This window comes from Artemia sp. Qi Xiang Cuo, chromosome 19 (assembly GCF_049724085.1).
Source record: "Artemia sp. Qi Xiang Cuo chromosome 19, ASM4972408v1, whole genome shotgun sequence".
Taxonomy (NCBI): Eukaryota; Metazoa; Arthropoda; class Branchiopoda; order Anostraca; family Artemiidae; genus Artemia; species Artemia sp. Qi Xiang Cuo.
In genome coordinates, this window is record NC_142812.1 from 40,162,009 (window position 1) to 40,180,673 (window position 18,665).

Sequence of the window (18,665 nt, forward strand, 5' to 3'; positions counted from 1 at the left end):
GACACTGTGTTTAAGAGTTTCAGGCTATTTTTGAAAATTACCTTAAAATTGTTTCCAAAATAATATTGTGGATGTTGTTTTAGCTGCAACCTAGTAAAGGATGAAAACGGCCCATATTAAAAAAAAAAAAAACAACAACTCAGAAACCCCTATAAATGATGTCGGATGAAAATAAAAATATGCTGTTAAAATTGTCTTGGCCCGAATACCCTATACAGGAAACTTACAGTTCCTTGGCTTCCTTAAACGACACAACCCAACAGTTCCCTAAACAACAAAGAAGATATATTGGCTTGAAAAACCAGGAAATCACGTTTTCGGCTTGGGAATCTTATTTTTTCCAGTTTTTTTCCTCCGCTGCTAGCGGGCCACGGGAACATCATAGAGAACTGATTAAGAGTTCATTATAAAGCAAATTACCACATCTAGTGCCTTTTGTAATAAAAAAAAACACAACATTTAAAACAAAATGATTTTTTTTTACAAAAACTGCATTTTTGTTTGTAAGATGATGAATGATGTCATAGACAAGTATTTTTTGAAAAGTTTCTTCTCTGGGGTACGGTGTCATATTTGATTTACTTTGCTCCCTGATTTTCTGTGATTCGTCTTTTCCGGTTCCAACAAAAAAAGACATAGACTTTTTCTTGTGTGTTATATACACAATTAAAATTATATAGGCGTTTTCGTGGTTGCAACGTTTATTATAGTATCATGGTTGCAGCAGTAGCTGCAACTTAGTAAAAGACGAACCACAGCCCATAGTAACGAATAGTTTAAAAATGCGCTTTGAAAAAAAAACTGCCTAATGAGAAAAAATTGCCATTTGACACTGGTTCAGGAGTGGTAACTTTTTTTCCGTTCTTCTTAAAAATAAAACTTTATAACGAAAAGAAGTTTATGGTGATTTTTGAAAGAAATCGGTGCCAAATCGGAACGAAAAGTGCGTCGTTGGAATGTGAATGGCCAAAAACTTAATATATTGGAATTACAGTCCCCTTGAGCAACAAGAAAAATAACTTTTTGGCATTTATAGTACTGATGCGTCTCCTTTTTTTTTCACCAGGGCTAGCGGGCTATCAGAACATCATAAAGACATGTTTTGTAGCTCATTTTAAAGAAAAGCTACATTTAGTCACTTTTGTAATTAGCACAAAATAATTTTTGAAATGAAATTATAGTAAGAACGAACTCTAGCCCATAGTAACTGAAATATTAAAATAAATCGTCTTATGCATGATGATCCAACACACTTATTGTTTGACAAGATAACTAAAAAAAATAATACCTATAAACTTTTTTTTTTTTACAAAAAAAGGCATTTTCCTATACAAGATGATGATATACTTTAAAGATTTACACATACAACTGAACGCTGGTAGGATACAATTAGACGGTGGTTGTACCAGTAGCTTCAACTAGAGAAAGACGAACATGGCCAAGAGTTACCAAAAAAAAAAAAAAAAAATAGCCTGGAAACCCTAAAAAGGGTATCGGATCGTAACACACAGTACATTTACATATAGAACTAAACATTTTACTATTAAGACTATTTTAGATAATAGTTACCATCCCTGAATCAGCTAGAAATGACATTTTTCACTGACTTACCAGTTTATTTTAAAACGTGCTTCTTAAATTTTGCTACTATGGGCTGTCCTTTACTAGGCTGCCAGCTACTGCTGCATCCATGATATTTTGATGTAGTTGAAATTTCCTTTTTTTTTGGATAAATTATATCGGAAAGGGGGAGTTTCTTAAGGGAATATGAAGCTTCTGGTTTTCCACCCAGGTGATTAGTTTATATTAAACTATAAGAATAGGTTACAGTATCTCAATAGTGATTGTCTTGAAAAGTATCTCCATACAACCAAAGGATTTTGCCCCCTAAAAGGCAAAATAGTCAAACAATTGATTCCCTCTCAGCACCCAAAATTCATAGTTACGGACAATAAAAGTTTACCTTATCTACAAGGATGAATTAGGATTATTTTTAATATACCTCGATACTAATTTTTGAGGTCTGGTTTGCCATTCTTCCCGTTTTTCTTTTGTAGAATTTATTTGATCACCATTTAATCTATTAAGCAAGGTTACACAAACGATGGCCCCTCGAATACCAGCATGGTGAGTTAGTGCTCTAAAAATAACTGCCTCCATTTCAATATTTTGAACTCCGTTCTGATGAAGCTTGGTCAAATATGCAATCTTGGCAGCCTCACTAAATTCACAGAAAGCCCCATCCAGTCTTTCTTGTCCTTCGTAAAAGTCATCAGCGCATATGGTCTTCCCTATGGTTGTTTTCCATGGATCTTCAGGTCTTGTAAGATTCTTTAAGTCCGTCGCTAAGTTGGAGTCAAGGTTTGCTGTGCGACTGATTTTCTTGCCAAGCACAGGAAGGTCAAAATTAGGCTCATCGTGTCCATTCAAAGCTTCACTAGTTATCACAATGTTTCCACCCTCAATGCCAATTTTCGGGAGGCGGCTCGGCTTCATTCGCTTGACGTGGCCGAACCAGCGCAGTTGTTGTTTCTTGATTTTACTGAGTATGTTTTCAGTGAACTGGAGCCTTCTACGTACTTCCACATATGTGATTCGGTCAGTGTATTTGATTCTAGCAGTGTGCCGGAGGCATCTCATCTCAAAAGCTAGTAGTTTTATCTCGTCTTCTGTTTTCAGGGTCTCTGTTTCACATCAATAAATAACTATGGGGATTACTAAACTGTTGAATAGGTGCAACTTGAGTTTGTTGGATAGGTGGATACTTTTCCAGAGGTTGGCTAGTCTTTGGAAGCTAGAGCTAGCAGGTGCAAGTCAATGTTTAAAGTCAGAGCTATGGCAATTATCTGAGGAGACTTGGCTACCAAGGTATAGGAAGTGGTCAATCGTTTCAACCTGTCTCCTGCCTATGGTGATAATGGGCGGGTTGTCCAGTTCACGTCTCGTAATTACCATGACTTTGGTCTTGCTGGCATTGATCTCCGTTCCGAACGGCTTTGTGGTATTGTAGAGTTTATCAGCTTGTGCCTGCAGTTCTTGTGTAGAGTTAACTAGCACAACAATATCATCAGCGTAGGCAAGATTTTGTATTAGCAGCACTCGTATTGTTGCGCCATGTCCCGACTACATCAGTTACAGAACGGCAAAGAAAGAGGTTAAAGAGATATGGTCATAAGATTCAACCCTGGCGAACTCCTGACGAAGTTGTAAACTCTTCTGACAACCCATCAGAGGTTATTATTTGGCCTCGGAACTGGTCGTACAGACCCTTACCATTTGGACTACCTCAAAAGGGATCCCGTAGTGAAGGAGGATTTGCCAGAGTCCTTCGTGCCATATCAGGTCAAATGCCTGATGGAAATCAACGAATAGTTGGTAGAGTTCTTGGTTGGATTCAGTGTATCGTTCCATGAGTTGTCGAACGACAATTATCAGATCGATTGCTGATCTCCCAGGGCGGAAGCCGGCCTGATATTCTTCAATGGCAAAGGCAGTCGTTTCTTGTATGCTTTGAAATAGGACTTTTGTCAGGACACGTGACTGGTGGTTCGTAAGGCTGATCGGACGGTAGTTTAAGCATTCTTTCTTTGATCCCTTTTTGTGAATGGGTACAATGGCAGCCTTGCACCACTGACGGGGTACGTGGCCGGTTTCCCACACCGCAGATGCAATGGCATGGTACAGATCAGTTACATCATCCGATCTGACGTTAATGAGTTCAGCGTCTGGATCAGGGGCTTTTCCATGTTTGAGCGACTTGATTGCTTACACGGTTTCTGACTTGAGTGGGGATGGGGGTCTGAGTTCGTGGTCGGGTATGGGAAAGCGAGTTAGTATTTCAGGATCCACAACTACTGGGGGATTCAATTTATAGTTAAAGTATTCTTTCCATCTTTCAAGTTTCGTCTTTGAATCGCTAATCGCATTTACCTGGGTAATGTTATTAGTGAAGATGGTGGATGCAGTGGAGGTGCGAAAAGTAGAACAGCCAAGGCCCAAGGTGTTTTTTTTCTGCTTTCACATTAATTGGAATATTGACACGGTATTCCAATATATTTATTTATGGGATATTGGAGAGTGGTTGAATCCCCCCACTCTCCTGTAGGGCGATATTTATAGGATCAGATTTAGAACTTCTGAGGCCTTAATGCCAATGAAAATTCGGGGCTGTTTATGGAGACCATAATTTCTTGAAGTATACATATAAGAGCTCTCGAATTGAAGCCTTGTATTTCAATCTGTGACTTCAAATTGAGACCCTCATCTCTAACCATGGGTCCTAAATAATGGGTTGGACCATTTCTTTAATCCGATCATCAAAATCCTGTGTCTCTTTACTGAAAGTAGAGTTGCAATTCCGGACCTAATTTACATTTCAGTATGAAATAAGTTTTTCTCTTTTTCTTCTTTATGTTGTACTCCGCTTTTCTCCTTTTTTTTAAGTGGGCATATATAAATTTCCTTTGCTGAGTTACTTCCTTTTCTTCTTAAAATTTTCTTGGGATGTTCTATAGGGGAAATTAATTGTTTTTAAAGGGGGAGAACTAAACATCATAGTTTCCATGGACTTGCCCATGTTTCTAATTTTTGTATAAAAGATTGTGAAACATTATTAAATTTTTGGATAAAACATTGTGAAATGTTCCATTTTTTTCATTCGTCAAAAAAAAAAAAAAAAAAAAAAACTACAACAAATTGCTCCAACATTCAAGCGAGTAACGGAAAGTTACGCTCTGAACTGTTAAAATCTAGAAACATGAAAAAAGTTAAAAATCTGTCTTGTTTTCTAAAAAGCCCATTATTGAGAGGAGGGGGGGATAGCCCTACTCTTATTCATGGCAATCTCCGATCGTTTTCAGTTTGAATTCATTCCAGTTTATATTCTTGTCAAGTTTGGCTTCTTCATTCACTGTAAATTCTATTCGTTTAAGGTTCGGTTTATTCATTAATAGTAATTTTTGTCTATTTAAAATTGACCTCTTCTATGAGTTAATTTCATCTTAAGTTTGAGTATTGCAATATGCTTTTGCTTAAAAATCTCATTTTTTTTAAATTCAATTTCAGTAACAGTCGATATTGCATATACTGAAAAATATCTGTTGACAATCAGCCTTACCTTGCTTTTGAAAAGTATCTAAACCAAGCCTTAAAATGAACCAATCATAGGTAACACTTACCTAGTTTATCAAAGAAATCATTTAGAAATTTAAATAAAAGAATGTTATTCAGCTAAACTAGTCATTATTAGTTTCGGTTTAATGCATAATTGTCTGTTGAAAAAACAAAAACACCTAGAGTTTCTTTATGTTTGCTTACGTGCTTCTTAAGTGTATTTTAAAACATGCTGAGTTCTAGGATTTTAAATAGTCTGGTTGCATTTATTTTTTAATATTTTTAGCATAACAAACTGAGTGATTGATTAATATTATGTTGATTGACCAAAATCAGTGATTGATATGGTATTAATTATTGCTTTTTGGGAGCATTCTTGTAAATGTACTACGTTAAATCAAAAAATTTTTTGACATAAAAAAACTCAACGTAAACATAAACATAATTAGATTGACATCTGAATAGATCAATTGATTCACTCTGTTAACCTTTCAGAAAGCTTATAATCCAAATGATTGTAAATGGTTGTACCTTCTATTACAGATGATGCTAGTATTCCATTTGTCAACATTTTTCGTTCCCCTGGAGAAAAGATATTACCGAAGGATATATTTATTCTTGGAAACCTAATTCGAATAAAGGTTGAAAGCTGGGAAAAGACAGGAGGGCCTGCTCATATTCTAAGCCCTTATCTGTAAGTAATCGCTTGTTTGTTTTTTATGTATACCATAGCAACTGAACTTTGTTGCGATTAACTCTTTGCTACTGTAAAGACTTTTTTATTACAGCACCGATTTTCATTACTATTTGTCGCTAATTCTATTGAATGTACTCTAGTGGAGTAGTTTTCTAAATCAAAACCCGAAGTTGAAACCCAATTTTTCAACTAGGTTCAATTGAGCCAGGATTTGTAGATGTTGGCAGTTTAGGGGGCGGAGGGTCTGGAGGGATCATGGGGTCGATTTGCATGTCCGGTGATAAATTTTTAAATACATGATTCTAGTTTTATAGATGTGCAACATGTCCGAATTTTATACTAAAATCCGCGTCGGAAGCTGAAGCCGACCGCATGAGGTGGGACTCCCATCCCTTGGGCTTTTGTCCCTGGAGGTGCTTTTTTTGAAATTTGAACCGATGCCGATAGTACCTAATGGAATGTCCTGGGGCGAAAAGGGTGATTGCCTTCCGGTCACTTTCGACCCTTAAAAAGGGTACTCGAACTTTTATTTTCCATTCGATCGAGTCTCCATTCCACACTTCTGCAACCTATAGATTAGGCTGTGGAAAAACCATGTACTAAGTAGAATTTATGTAATGGTATAGATTATTATATATATATAAAATAGACTGTGTTATGGACACGGATGTAGGCTATTTTAGATTTTAATAGGTTCTATAAAATAAATATTTAAGAGTGAATTGCAACAATTGTCGTAATTTTATTCGGGTTTTATGAAAGACATAGGCATTGGTAACCATATTAAAAAGGATATAAGACGAGCTAATGCTCCTTCACCTGTTGCTTCTACTGCTCATAACCCATCGCTGACTGGGGCTACCGCGGCACCCACTTCTCTTCAACCTAATTCCGCTCAAAGTATCAATATGTGCTTCCTCCATTTATGTTCCGCTTCCTTTTTTTTATACTCCTTCCATCCCATTTGAGCATGTTATATTTTCGCTCAACCCTAGCTGGATTGCCGCTAAGCCCACTGTTTGCCATCTTATCATCCATGGTGTCAATTCATTAGAAATTAGGAGGGGTGAAAATATGTTTTCTAAGTGTAGGGGAGGGGGCGGGAGGATTTTCTTTTAAATTTTGTCCATGAAAAAAATCGAAAAGTGATATTTTTGAGCACTTGCCCTCCCTCCTGCCTTCCCATGCCTAATTGACGCCACTGCCTATCATGCTTCATCCGTAAAACGTGACCTAACTATATTAGACTTTCTGTCGCAATACTGCCAATTCCAACATTTTATAGTGGCACAAAGCGGCCAAGGTCAAAATTGCAAATAGGTGCCAGTTTATTGGCTCTGCGTACTTTAAGGGTTGTTACCCCTCGATGAGAAAGCTTTGCAATAGGTAGGGGAGCCATAGTTTCCAGACTTCTTTGGCACTGTTTTATCCACTGAAACGTATGCAGAAGCTAGTTAGCGCTATTAAGTGGAACGTTGTGGAGCTCATTCCATCAATTTGACTCATTTTTGTCTATTTTTATGAAAGATATGAGTATCATTAACCTTGTTCCATTTTCTGAAAAAAAAGGAGTAACAAACTAGGCAATTTCCTTTTAGTCATTTTCAAATCCAGATAGAAATCCCTTTGTTTTCTTATCTCATTTCCGAAAATTCTATTTAACAGCGGAGAAATATTGGCAAATATCCATAATCCTCCGTAAGATATTGGTGATTTAGCTTTGGAGAATGAGATAATAAGGGTACGTTGTAAAATGTTTCTGGAGAACGCTTTTTGGCTAAAAGGTTTAGACTGGGAAACGATTTTGGGCTTATGGCCCCTTTTCCACTATCGTTTCATTGGAGTCTTAGGACTTGGATGGTTTCTGTCAAGAATTTATTCATGAGCTGGTATTAGAATAGGAGAGAATACACTATTTTATTGTTACATTTGTCTGGAGAGGCTTGGACTTTCATTGAAAAGTGCTGGATGAATGAGTTTTACCATAAAATGTGCTAAAATGTTATAACCTCCTTCAGCTTGATCCAAGTCGCCTTGCCTTTTGTTTTCAGTATTTCCTCTTTGCGTACCGTAGAAAGGGGTAACTTTGAACGTTAGGGGTAACTTTGAACAAAATCAGTAACAAACATTAAGCGCTCTCTATCGCCCGACGGTGGAATTGCTCGTTCGAACTTATTACTAGATTATTGCTAGATGGCGTCTGAATCAGTTGGTAGTTCTTGATATCAGCATCTGACAAAATCTTATCTTGTTAATCGCAAGAGAATTTGAGCAGTTCAAATATGTGAAAAAGTGCTAAAAGTAAGTTACCCTTTTTAACTTAGATAAGCTGAACTAGGACTTTCATTTTGGTATTTTTCTACAGCTAAGGAACCGAATGTTAAGGTTTTCTGGTGAAATCTCTTCCCAATTCCATAGATTCAATTTGGCAGCAGCGTTCAATGTTTCCTGCAAGTATTTTGTTTTTTCGGGGTAACTTTGAATATTTGTTCAAAGTTAGCCTTGTCTTCCTACAATACTGATTCAATGTTCTGTGCTGGACGATTGTTAAAATTTGCTTTGAATCGGTTTAATAATAATAAAAATTTATTTTTAACCCACTTCTAAGTAAAAGAAATGGAGTAAATTACATTAAAAGAGTTTGCTCTGCTATTCAGACCTTTAGGAAACCATTGCGAATCTGTTGATCCCAGGAAAAAGCAAATCGAGTTCAGCTGTTAAACTGGGTTTTAACTACTGATTACATTTTGGACCCCTTTCTAATTCTTTCAGGCCTACTTTTGTTTCTTCTTTGATGGAAGTCCGTTAGCAATCAATGGAATTGGTTGGGTAAATCTCATCTATCAAAATTGAAGTTTCTGTATTACCTTGTTCTAATAGAGCTTTCATGAACAATTTGAAAGAGTCGTCTTTCACAGATTGCTGTGCAAAGACAGCTGACAATTGTAGATACCAGTTGGTGGGATTTTCCCTGTCTCTTTTGGAAAAACCTAGAATTGTAAAATTATTTAAGTTGTACATATTATTCCTTTGAAAATTTTGGTCTTATTTCCTTCTGGTTTCATCGTTGCCAAATACCCCTCCAGAATAATGAATGAAACAAAGGGAGCAATATCCCTAATAATATGTGGAAATGCAGAAGGCGAACTGCTTCCACAATTCGTGTGCTATAAAGGTGAGGGCATGTTTAGCTCATGGCGTACAGGAGGCCCTGAAAGAGCTCGGTATGCTGTATCTAAGTCCGGATGGTTTGAGAGCGAAGTTTTTGAAGAGTGGTTTATGTCGCTGGCACTCCCTCACCTGAAGAAGAGGGCGGGGGTGAAAGTTTCGTTGGGTGACAACCTGTCTTGCCACTTTTTTGCCAAAGTGTTGAAAGTCTGTAGGGAAAACAACATTCGCTTTGTATGCCTCCCCCCAAACGCTACAGATATACTGCAACCAACGGACGTTGATTTTTTTGATCCAATGAAAAGAGCATGGAGGAAAATGCTTGATGATTACAAAATGGACAACCCAAACAAAACCGCGGTAAGAAAAGACAAATTCCCCCAGCTTTTAAAGCTACTCCTGGAAATTCTAGCCACAAATGGAAAAGTAAATCTTAAAAATGGCTTTGCCAAGTGCTTTTCACGCTCCAGAGGCCTCCAGGACCACCCACTTTCGGCCCAGCATACTCCGCAAGAGGTTGCGAACAATGTCAGCAAAGTTTTATTGGATGTCCTGCAAGCCCGCAGATTTAAAAAACCTGTGAGGAATGTCACGCGCAAACGTCTTAGCGTCGCACCAGGGAAAAGTATCGGAGACGCAGAGCATTCAAGTCATTCAAGCTACGAGTCCAACACGACTGACGTCCCAACAGGATGCGAGAGCAAGTCTGAAATGGAAGCTGATGAGTCGGCGAGCGCTGGGCTCTCTATGCTGTCGAGCGGGGCAGTAGCCATACGTATTAAAACTACCCACCAACCTCCGTGGATGGACGTTGGTTCATTGCAAATTTCTTCATTGGCCGTATTTGAAAATATTTTGCAATTTTGGAGGTAGATGTTAGTTCCTATTACGGCTCGCTAAACGTGATCTGCCAGCGAAAAAATCAGAATGGATCCTTTTATTTTCCCAGAGTGAATGAATCAGCATCAGTCCATCCTGACCAGGTACAGAAAGATCTTCCAGCCCCCCGACTCACTCACGGCGCAAAATTTGTATTTTATCATGACTTTGGTCAGCTGATACTGCACTAATTTGACTCTCTTTTGCCTTTTTATTTTAAAAGTAAGGCTTTTCTCCCAGTAAACGAGTTTCTTTTTAACTGGAAGTCTTACACCAGAAGAACTCATCGACTGTTCAAAGTTACCTGTTGAAGTGTTTGAGTTTTCAAAGTTAAACACCCCTTGAGGTAACTTTGAACACCATTTTTAGATAGGTGTAGCTCTAACAACCATAAAGACTAGCAGTTTGGGACGGTTGCCATTCGGTGCAGAATGACGTATTCCCCAAACGCCAAAAATAGTTTTGAGTAAATACTAGTTTAAAGAAAAATATCGCAAAAGAGCCTCAATTTTTCACGATTTTTAGTTCAAAGTTACCCCGTTCCACGGTATTCTTTTTCGGTAGTATAATGCTTGGCTATTTGTGTGTTTTGTGTATGTTCAAGAAAGAAGAACGGTATATGTTTTTTTTTTGATATGATATGATTTGTTTTAATCTGATATCTCAAATTTTCAAATTTCGGAGAAACCTAAATTTGAACTTGAATCAACCAAGATTGAATCAGCCAAGAAAAAGAAACAACTAGAAGCTCCCGTGTTTATACTTTATATTATATTTTGTGATAAAATACAATTACCCATCATTATACAATGAAGGGTTCCCAACCAGGGATTGATATGCCCTTGGAGGTTTGATTGAATAAATAAGCAATTTAAAGTTTTAATTTTTGAATGACTGCTGGATTGTCTGATCTAAAAAAAAAGATATTAATCCGAAAAATTCATCAGAGATATTAATTGGAATTTAAAAAAGATGAACAATTTATTCCAATCTCTTTTTAGATTGGAAAATGAAAACGTTGATGTAGTCTTTAGTGCTTAGAATAGTAATTTAAGTCTTTGTAATCAAAGGTAAATATTTGCGTTAAAAAATTATATAAAAACTGTATATAAATAAATAATATATATATATATATATAAAACTAAACTAATCTATCCAGGATTGCTTTTATTAGAAACTTTTTTGGGGTCTTATCTTTCTCTCTCTTTTGGTTTTACAAGGAGATAATACATGAGCTGTGTCTTAGAAATATTTTATTATCTATTGTCTGTTCTAGTATATTTTCTTGAATATAATTTTTCTCCAAAAATTGATTATTTTACATTCGTGAAAACTGAAAATTTGACAGCAGCAACTGATACCGAGTTCTTGTTATAACGAAAAAGACAGGTTAAACGAATAGAATATTTGTTTTTTTTTCCTGAATTCGCCAGTTATATCATATCCTTGTGCCCAAGACGGAAGGTTTAATAAACTGGGACTGTTTTAAGAATGAATTCGAAAGTATAAAGGCTTTTCTCCTTGATCTTTATTCACTGGCCGAATATACTTCAGCAAGGTATGACATTTTGGTAGGTATGGGGCAATGGCCATAATTGGGGCAAAAATATGTCTTTACCCCTAGCCCAAAGACAAGCTAAAATAGTTTTATGAACATTGCTTGTATACCATAGTGGGCCCACATTCAGCTTAAAGCTGTCACTTTTTTTAGACTATTTTATTCGTAAATTCACCGCACCAGATACAATTAATTGCCTTTCATGGTTTTTAGATGAATATTGAATCTTTGTTTTTTGGTTGTCATTTTTGATAAACAATCACTTTTCGGATAAACCTTCTTCAATATTTTAAAGGTAAGTAGTTGAGCTTTGTCAAAGAACTTTCAGTGACTTTTAACGAATGATGAAGCTTTGGCGCTTTCATCGAAGTAACTCATTAGCACGGTATATATAATTAGTTATACAGTGCTCATCAGTATAATCCTAATTATATATACATCCTAATATATATATATATATATATATATATATATATATATATATATATATATATATATATATATATATATATATATATATATATATATATATATATATATATATATATATATATATATATATATATATATATATATATATATATATATATATATATATATATATATATAAATATATCCCAATTATAATCCTAATTATATAATCCTAATTATATGTATAGTGCTCAATAGTAACAGTAGTCCAAGTGGTCTGTTGTGACAATTGTAGTTTAATACTGATGGTTTTTTTTTTAGTGTTTTTAGTTTTTTTTTAGTGTTTAATCTTTGTTTCTTTTACGCTGAAGATGCCTCGTTTTTATACTGGCGAAATATCCGCGTCGTTTTTTTTTGTATTTTCGCTACTGGCCGAAATCCCGTTTTGCCTGGTTTTTTCATTGAGTTTTCTCTCTTTGTTTCTCAGTGACTTGTAGGATTTTCTGTTTAAGCCAGTTACTAAAAGTTTCTTTTATCTGACTCTGCTACTTTCTTCCAAGTATGAAAGAAAATTTGTTCCTAAAATAGTCGTTTTTGCTTAATTCTGGAATGAAAGAACTGTCAGCGGAAAAATATTATTTTGCCGTAAATTAAAAGAAAAAATAAGAAACATGCTCTTTTTTTTGTTTTGGACCCAACGATTTCTTCTTCTTGTATTGCAACATCCTGTTAAGTCGTTGTAAGTTATTATGCAAAATTTTATATTCTTTAGGCGATAGTATCTTTTTTGAAGAGATTTAGTTTTCTCTTTGATTTGACAGACTACGTTCGTGCTTTATATTAAAGATCTTTAACATTCCATTGTCTGTTCCGATATGCCTTTCTCCAACCAATAGTGGCCAGATTATCGAGATTAGTCATGTTTACATTTCTTACAGTACGTACTTATTCGGTATAAGAAAATTATATATTTTACTGTCCGCTTTTGTGTAAGAGGAGAAATATGTTAGGACTTGAGGAGAAATATGTAAGGACTTGGTAGACGTTTAAAATTTTCGAAGTTTGTCTGAGTTTTCTATCAGTGAAGGGAATTGGCTAACTTTCAGATATGAGTCTTTCAACATAATGTCTTTGAGGAAGATGTCACGGAACACCTATGGAGCGTAATTGGAAAAAACCTATGCATAAATTACTGTGCAATGGATGCCAGGGAGCTATACTGCTACTACCACTACTACTAACAACTCACCGCAGCACCAAGCCGCCTGAGGTCAACACAACTACGTACGCTCCTCCGCCACCCCAATCTATTCAAAGCCTCCCTTTTTACACCCGCCCACGAAGTTCCCATTTCTTTTAAATCTTTCTTTATGACGTCCTCCCACCCCAGACGGGGACGACCTGCTTTCCGTTTAGCCCTAGATGGATGGCCGAAAAGAACAATCTTCGGCAATCTGTCATCCTTCTTCCGCACAACGTGCCCTAGCCACCTCAACCTTTCTTTCATTATAGCCCTGAATAATGCTACGTCATGATGTACACACACAATTAAAAGGTGTGATTATGTGTATTTACTATTTAGAAAAAAATAAAAACTTCAATTATATATCAACAAGTTTGGACTTTTCTCTACTTGGATACAATTTCAAATACCCCTTTTCTCTTTGAAAAGCTTTCACCATTCTTTCGAACAGTCCCCGTAGTTGTGCTTGAGCCTTGTTTTGTAAATTGGTATTTTCACAACTTCAACGCTGGCTGTTTGCAGTTGGGAATGGTTGGCCAATAGGGCAGCTTAAGTGGTCATATCATCTTTCGGTGGAGCTCTTTGTCCTCTAATTTAGTCCAAAAGTATGCCAGAATCTCGAATAAACTAACATCCACTTAAGCTCAATAAGTACCTGACCTAGTTTTCTTCTCAATGCAGTAAGCCTAACCATACTTACAGATAACCTTGTTTATATTCGTGATCGGTAAAATGTTGACAAGTCAAACTCTTTCTACTCAGTAACAATAATGTATTACTGATCAATAAGTTGTTACTGATTGGCCCACAACAAGCCAAGCTTCTTGGGACGCGTAACCGTTTTACGTTTGTATTACTGTTTTAGTATTAATACAGTGATTGATTGATTGATCAACACGGTAATTTGTAACTGTGCCTTGCCGGTGCCCAAAAAACCGCTATGCTCCTCTCCAGCTAATTCAAAATCATACATGCTCTATCCTCAAATGGAGGATTCACTGAAGCTGAATAATGGCAGAACTAAGATAAAGAGACTTACTTGCTGTAGTGCTGCTTGTCAGGACTACCTTTATCAGGGAAATCCCCGCCAGAAGTACTCAAAATAGAGCTATGTTTAACTAATTGTCCCCATGTGGAAAGACCTCTCAACAGAGACTGTCCCAAAGGAATCGTCCCTCAGTGGTTATACGAGATGACACCACAATATAAAAAAATGAAGATAATTGCTAGGATTAGAGTCATACCGTCGAGTGGCAGTGCTGTGAAGCCTGAAAAACAAAAAACAAAACAACAACAACAACGGTTCGCTGAAAGCCACTTCATCATCATTGCAGTACGGTCCGGTAACCTACTGTAAGAGAGTTGTTAGCTTCTTTGGAAATATATCCTTTTTGGCTACAAACTATGTTTTGATGCATAGAAGAGGGCCTTTTATTTGATGTAGTTACGTAGAAAGTATTTATATCATGGTTGCAGAGGTAGCTGTAACCTAGTAAAGACCGAACCACGGCCAGTAGTAACCAAAAAATTAAAAAAAACGCGTTAAAAAAAAACTGTTTTGTGAGAAAAAATTACAAAAAAGCTATTTCACAAGTACCATCTTGTGCAACTTCTTAAATCATCAGGGTATTTCATTGTCCTCAAGCTTTTATTGTGTTTAAGGGTAGCAAAAGAATCGTAGAGCCAAATTCATTTTATCGGTTCCCAACAGGTCTCAATTAAAATGTCTTCTTGAGATTCCGGAAATAGATCAGATCCGCATAATGACAATAATGTATTTTAAAAGTTAAGGAGAAAAATTAAAACTACAAAAGATGTCTTTTTTTATTGTAGTCAACACTTATGCATATAAACAGAATTAAATATTTTATTTTCTTACTTCTTTTGAACTAACTTAATTAAAGTCTCTTTTAACTAATTAATTATTTCACTAACAAAGTGAGAATTTGTAGCACTTTTTTTTTTCAGTGAACTGAATCTTGCATAAACAGAAAGTTTGTCAGTTGAGCATTAACAGCCATTACCATTCATTCTCTTTTTGTTTCAATATTTGTGGTAAAAATTTGGTGTTAAATTGTTGGTAAGTAAGACTAGGGTGGATTAGAACTGAGATTAGTGTGTGACAAAAATAGATGGGAGAAATTCTGTGGTATATTCTGGAAAGGAATAGAATACGAGTTTTGGTACAGCGGTCATAGTTTTAGTTGTTGCTGTTCAAAATATTTTCGAGGTAAAATAAGACTGTTAGTTTGTAAGCATACTGCTTGTTTAAAAGCAGTCAGCCTATTTTAGTAAATGGGGATGGACTCGAGTGGTTTCCCACTCTTAGAAACTCAAGTGGTTTCCCACTCTTAGAAACGGCCAGAACAACTTGTGATTTATTGGCTAGAAAATCAATACAGCAACCTGTCACAACTGTCATTTTAATACTTTACTGCACCATAAGTTGTGGTTTTGGATGGCTAGATTGAACCGCTACAAGACACAGAACAGCCTTTGTGTCTTTAAATAACCCAGGATCAGCTGTATGTCGTCGCTGTCATGCCCAAAAGTCGTATCTGAAAATTTACACCTCTGAAATACATACCATAAACTATTTTCTAAGCTGTTCTAAAAGGGAGGATCAGGAGGGTAATGAATGATGAGTCACAGTTTGATCCTCATTATCTGTATTGGCAGGCTGATCCTTCCTTTGAGAGCAGCTTGGCAAATCTGTTTTTGGAAAATTTTCCAGAAGTATTAAAATGACAAGTGTGACCCATCTGTGTGACAGCGGTTATGTGCACGTCTCGCATACTGCACCGTCGGTATTGTTTTTTGATGGCCGACATGAATCGCCATTTGAAATGTAAGAGACCTTCTGAAAGCTGATGGTCTTTTTCCGGAGGTCTCAAAAGGTCTCTTATAGCCTCCTTCAGGCGGCTATACTTGTTTTGTCAGCCTCAACGAAATAGATAGCCACCAAATAAACAACTCGTATATTTTACTGTATTTTGATTCAACCAAAGCATTTTTCTTTGCTTAAAAAAAACAAAAAAAAAACAACGAAAACTTCTGCTAATGGTTGCGGTGATAACTGCAACCTCGTGAGGAGCGAACCACGGCCCATTGTAACCAAAAAATAAGAAACTTGTTGAAAAAAAAAAAAAACTCGCTGATGAGAAACATTGCCATTTGTGTCTAATAATTCAGGGATGGGTAACTATTGTTTCGATTAGTCATAATACGAAAATTTATTATGACAACTAATTTGTGTGAATTTTGAAAAGTAGCCTGAAACCCTAGAAAATGGCGTCGGATAGAAACAAAAAGTACACCGTTGGAATTGCAATACCTGACAACTCTATACAGGAGACTTATTTCAATCAAAAACTATAAACTCTACCATTAATCATTATATTCCTTTGTCAGTTGACACATGGGCAACGAGGGGGGGGGGGGTGGAGCTGCTTTAAGAAAGTGCTAAATAACACTATTTTAATGAATATGCTTAATAATTCAAGTTGTCGTCAGCAAGTTCTTGGAGTTCTTTAGATTTTTTTTTGGGGGGGGGGGCTTGTAAGAGAAGTTGATTGTAATGCAGACTATGCGTTAAAGTTGCTTATATTTTATAATTTTAGCTAAGTATCACCTCATTTTTCGTTTAATTTTGTATGGTCAAAGTAGAAACTCCAGCTGTGTTTCAGTGTCTACAGTGATTTATGACAAACGCTGAGATTTTTCCTTCACGTGACAAGCTGGAGGATTAGCCTACCTAAATGATTTTCAAACTGTCCTGGTGCAATGCAGATTACCAAGAGAGCTTACTCGCCATAATCCTCAGAGAAGCCGGATCAAAAGGATATTCGGCTGTAGTAATTCAAATGTTGTTTCATAACTTTTTTTTTATTATAAAACTTGGATTTACACTCCATCCTTTGAAACTAAGAAACTTAATTTATTGGTTTAATATTTTTTTTATATCTTGGTGGTTTTTCAACACATTTAAAACCTTTTATTCTGGGGGCGTTGACTCAATACTCATTGTCCTTATACGTATTTTGAAGTATCTTAATGAGATGTTATGGCGCACCATTCTAAGCCGTAATTCTCCCTTTGTCATCTCTAAGGAGGGAGTCAAATGCAGCTGTAAATTTGATAAAGGTAATTAAAAATGAAAGACAAAATTTTTTGCACTGTTGAAGGATGAGATGGACCGTTAATATCTGTTCTGGGCAGCCATTAAGAAAAGGCAGTAGTCTTCATAGTCAAAATCGGTGGTCTCCGTTTCATGGCTCTTCAGCCAGAAAGTGCAATGGCGCTTTGCTTTCAATTTATCCTAGAATATAGGGTATTTAATTACTTTTCAAGTGCTTTAACTGATTATTTTGTATCGAAATGGAATTTTTTTGTTTTATTCTTTGCTGTGTAATGGCTCATAGGTAATAAAGAACTGATTATTGTCTGATCTTTTTTTTTGCTGTTTTTAGTTACACGTTTTTGTTTATACTGCTGCTTTTATTCATTACTTGTTTGCCATAGTGGCTCTGTATCATGTCTAAAAAATCTATTGTGGTAGATCTTTATCTTAGTGCAATAAGTTGCTAGTTGCAGTAAAAGGGTCTTAAGCAAGCAGATTATGAGTTAAATTAAAGCTTCAGAGAAACAACTACTCTGCAAAAAGTGTTTCAGAATATGCTAAAAGGACAGCACTGATTATTAGACGCTACTTGATAACTGGCAGTCCATTTTTTTTATAAAAAAGTATCGACACTGAAGTATCGATACTTTCGCCAAGTATCATGTCCAGTCTCTATACCTGATACTTTTTGGTATCGCCCATCACTACCGTACACCCAGAAAAATGTCTTTTAGTACCCATGAAACTGTGCCATCTTTTTCAAGGTGAAATCGATGTTGTCAGTCAAGAATTTTAAAAAAATGCTGATTGCCCAAAATCTAAACCTTCTATGTTGGTTTTTGACCTTTTAGGGTATGGAGTAATATAAAAGAGAAGTAAACCTTGCATTTGATTACGAACACGATACCATCATTCATGAGATTTAAAAAAAATAGTTTTTTCTTTTTATAGTAGTTTTTGCATTTTTAGTGGTTATTGACCTAAAGATGATTGTTGTATAAATAATTTTATCAAGTGGCTTTGAATTCAGGTAATGCCAAGTAAGTATAATCTCTTATATTCCATTGTCTTCCTTTTGACTTCATTCTCCCGACATGTCGGGAAGCGCGTGTCGCTATAGTCTAAAGTCTAGCCAGGAGATTCTAGTCACTATCATCATAGTAGAGAGTTATTAAAATTAAAGCATGCTTCAAGCAGACGTTATTGACGTTGATATGACTTTAAAATAGCTTGTTCAAATGAGGTGTCTAAAATCGGCGGACGCCAACTCAGTTAGCATTAATTGAGATATAATAAAAAGAAAATTGACGGAACTTTTTTTTAAAAAGAAAGATAATGAAGTTCATTTTTCAACGATGGAATATTTGCATATATTAATGTTTTTTTGAAAAAAAAATTCGTTTGTTTTTTTTTTGTAAAAAATTCCCAATCTTACGTAATTCTATAATCAGTAATTTGTTCCATAACCTTAAAACAG

At 35.9% G+C, this 18,665-nt stretch overlaps 1 protein-coding gene across 1 annotated transcript in view; it reads left to right on the top strand.

Moving 5' to 3' along the window:
- Window positions 1-2,707: 2,707 nt before the first annotated feature.
- Window positions 2,708-18,665, top strand: part of LOC148940837 (phospholipase D1-like) — a 404,878-nt gene continuing 388,920 nt past the window's right edge. The window contains exons 1-3 of the mRNA XM_089105088.1: window positions 2,708-2,868; window positions 3,077-3,375; window positions 5,656-5,806. Coding sequence (XP_088961214.1) covers window positions 2,708-2,868; window positions 3,077-3,375; window positions 5,656-5,806 — 611 coding nt within the window. The remainder of the gene's footprint in view (window positions 2,869-3,076; window positions 3,376-5,655; window positions 5,807-18,665) is intronic.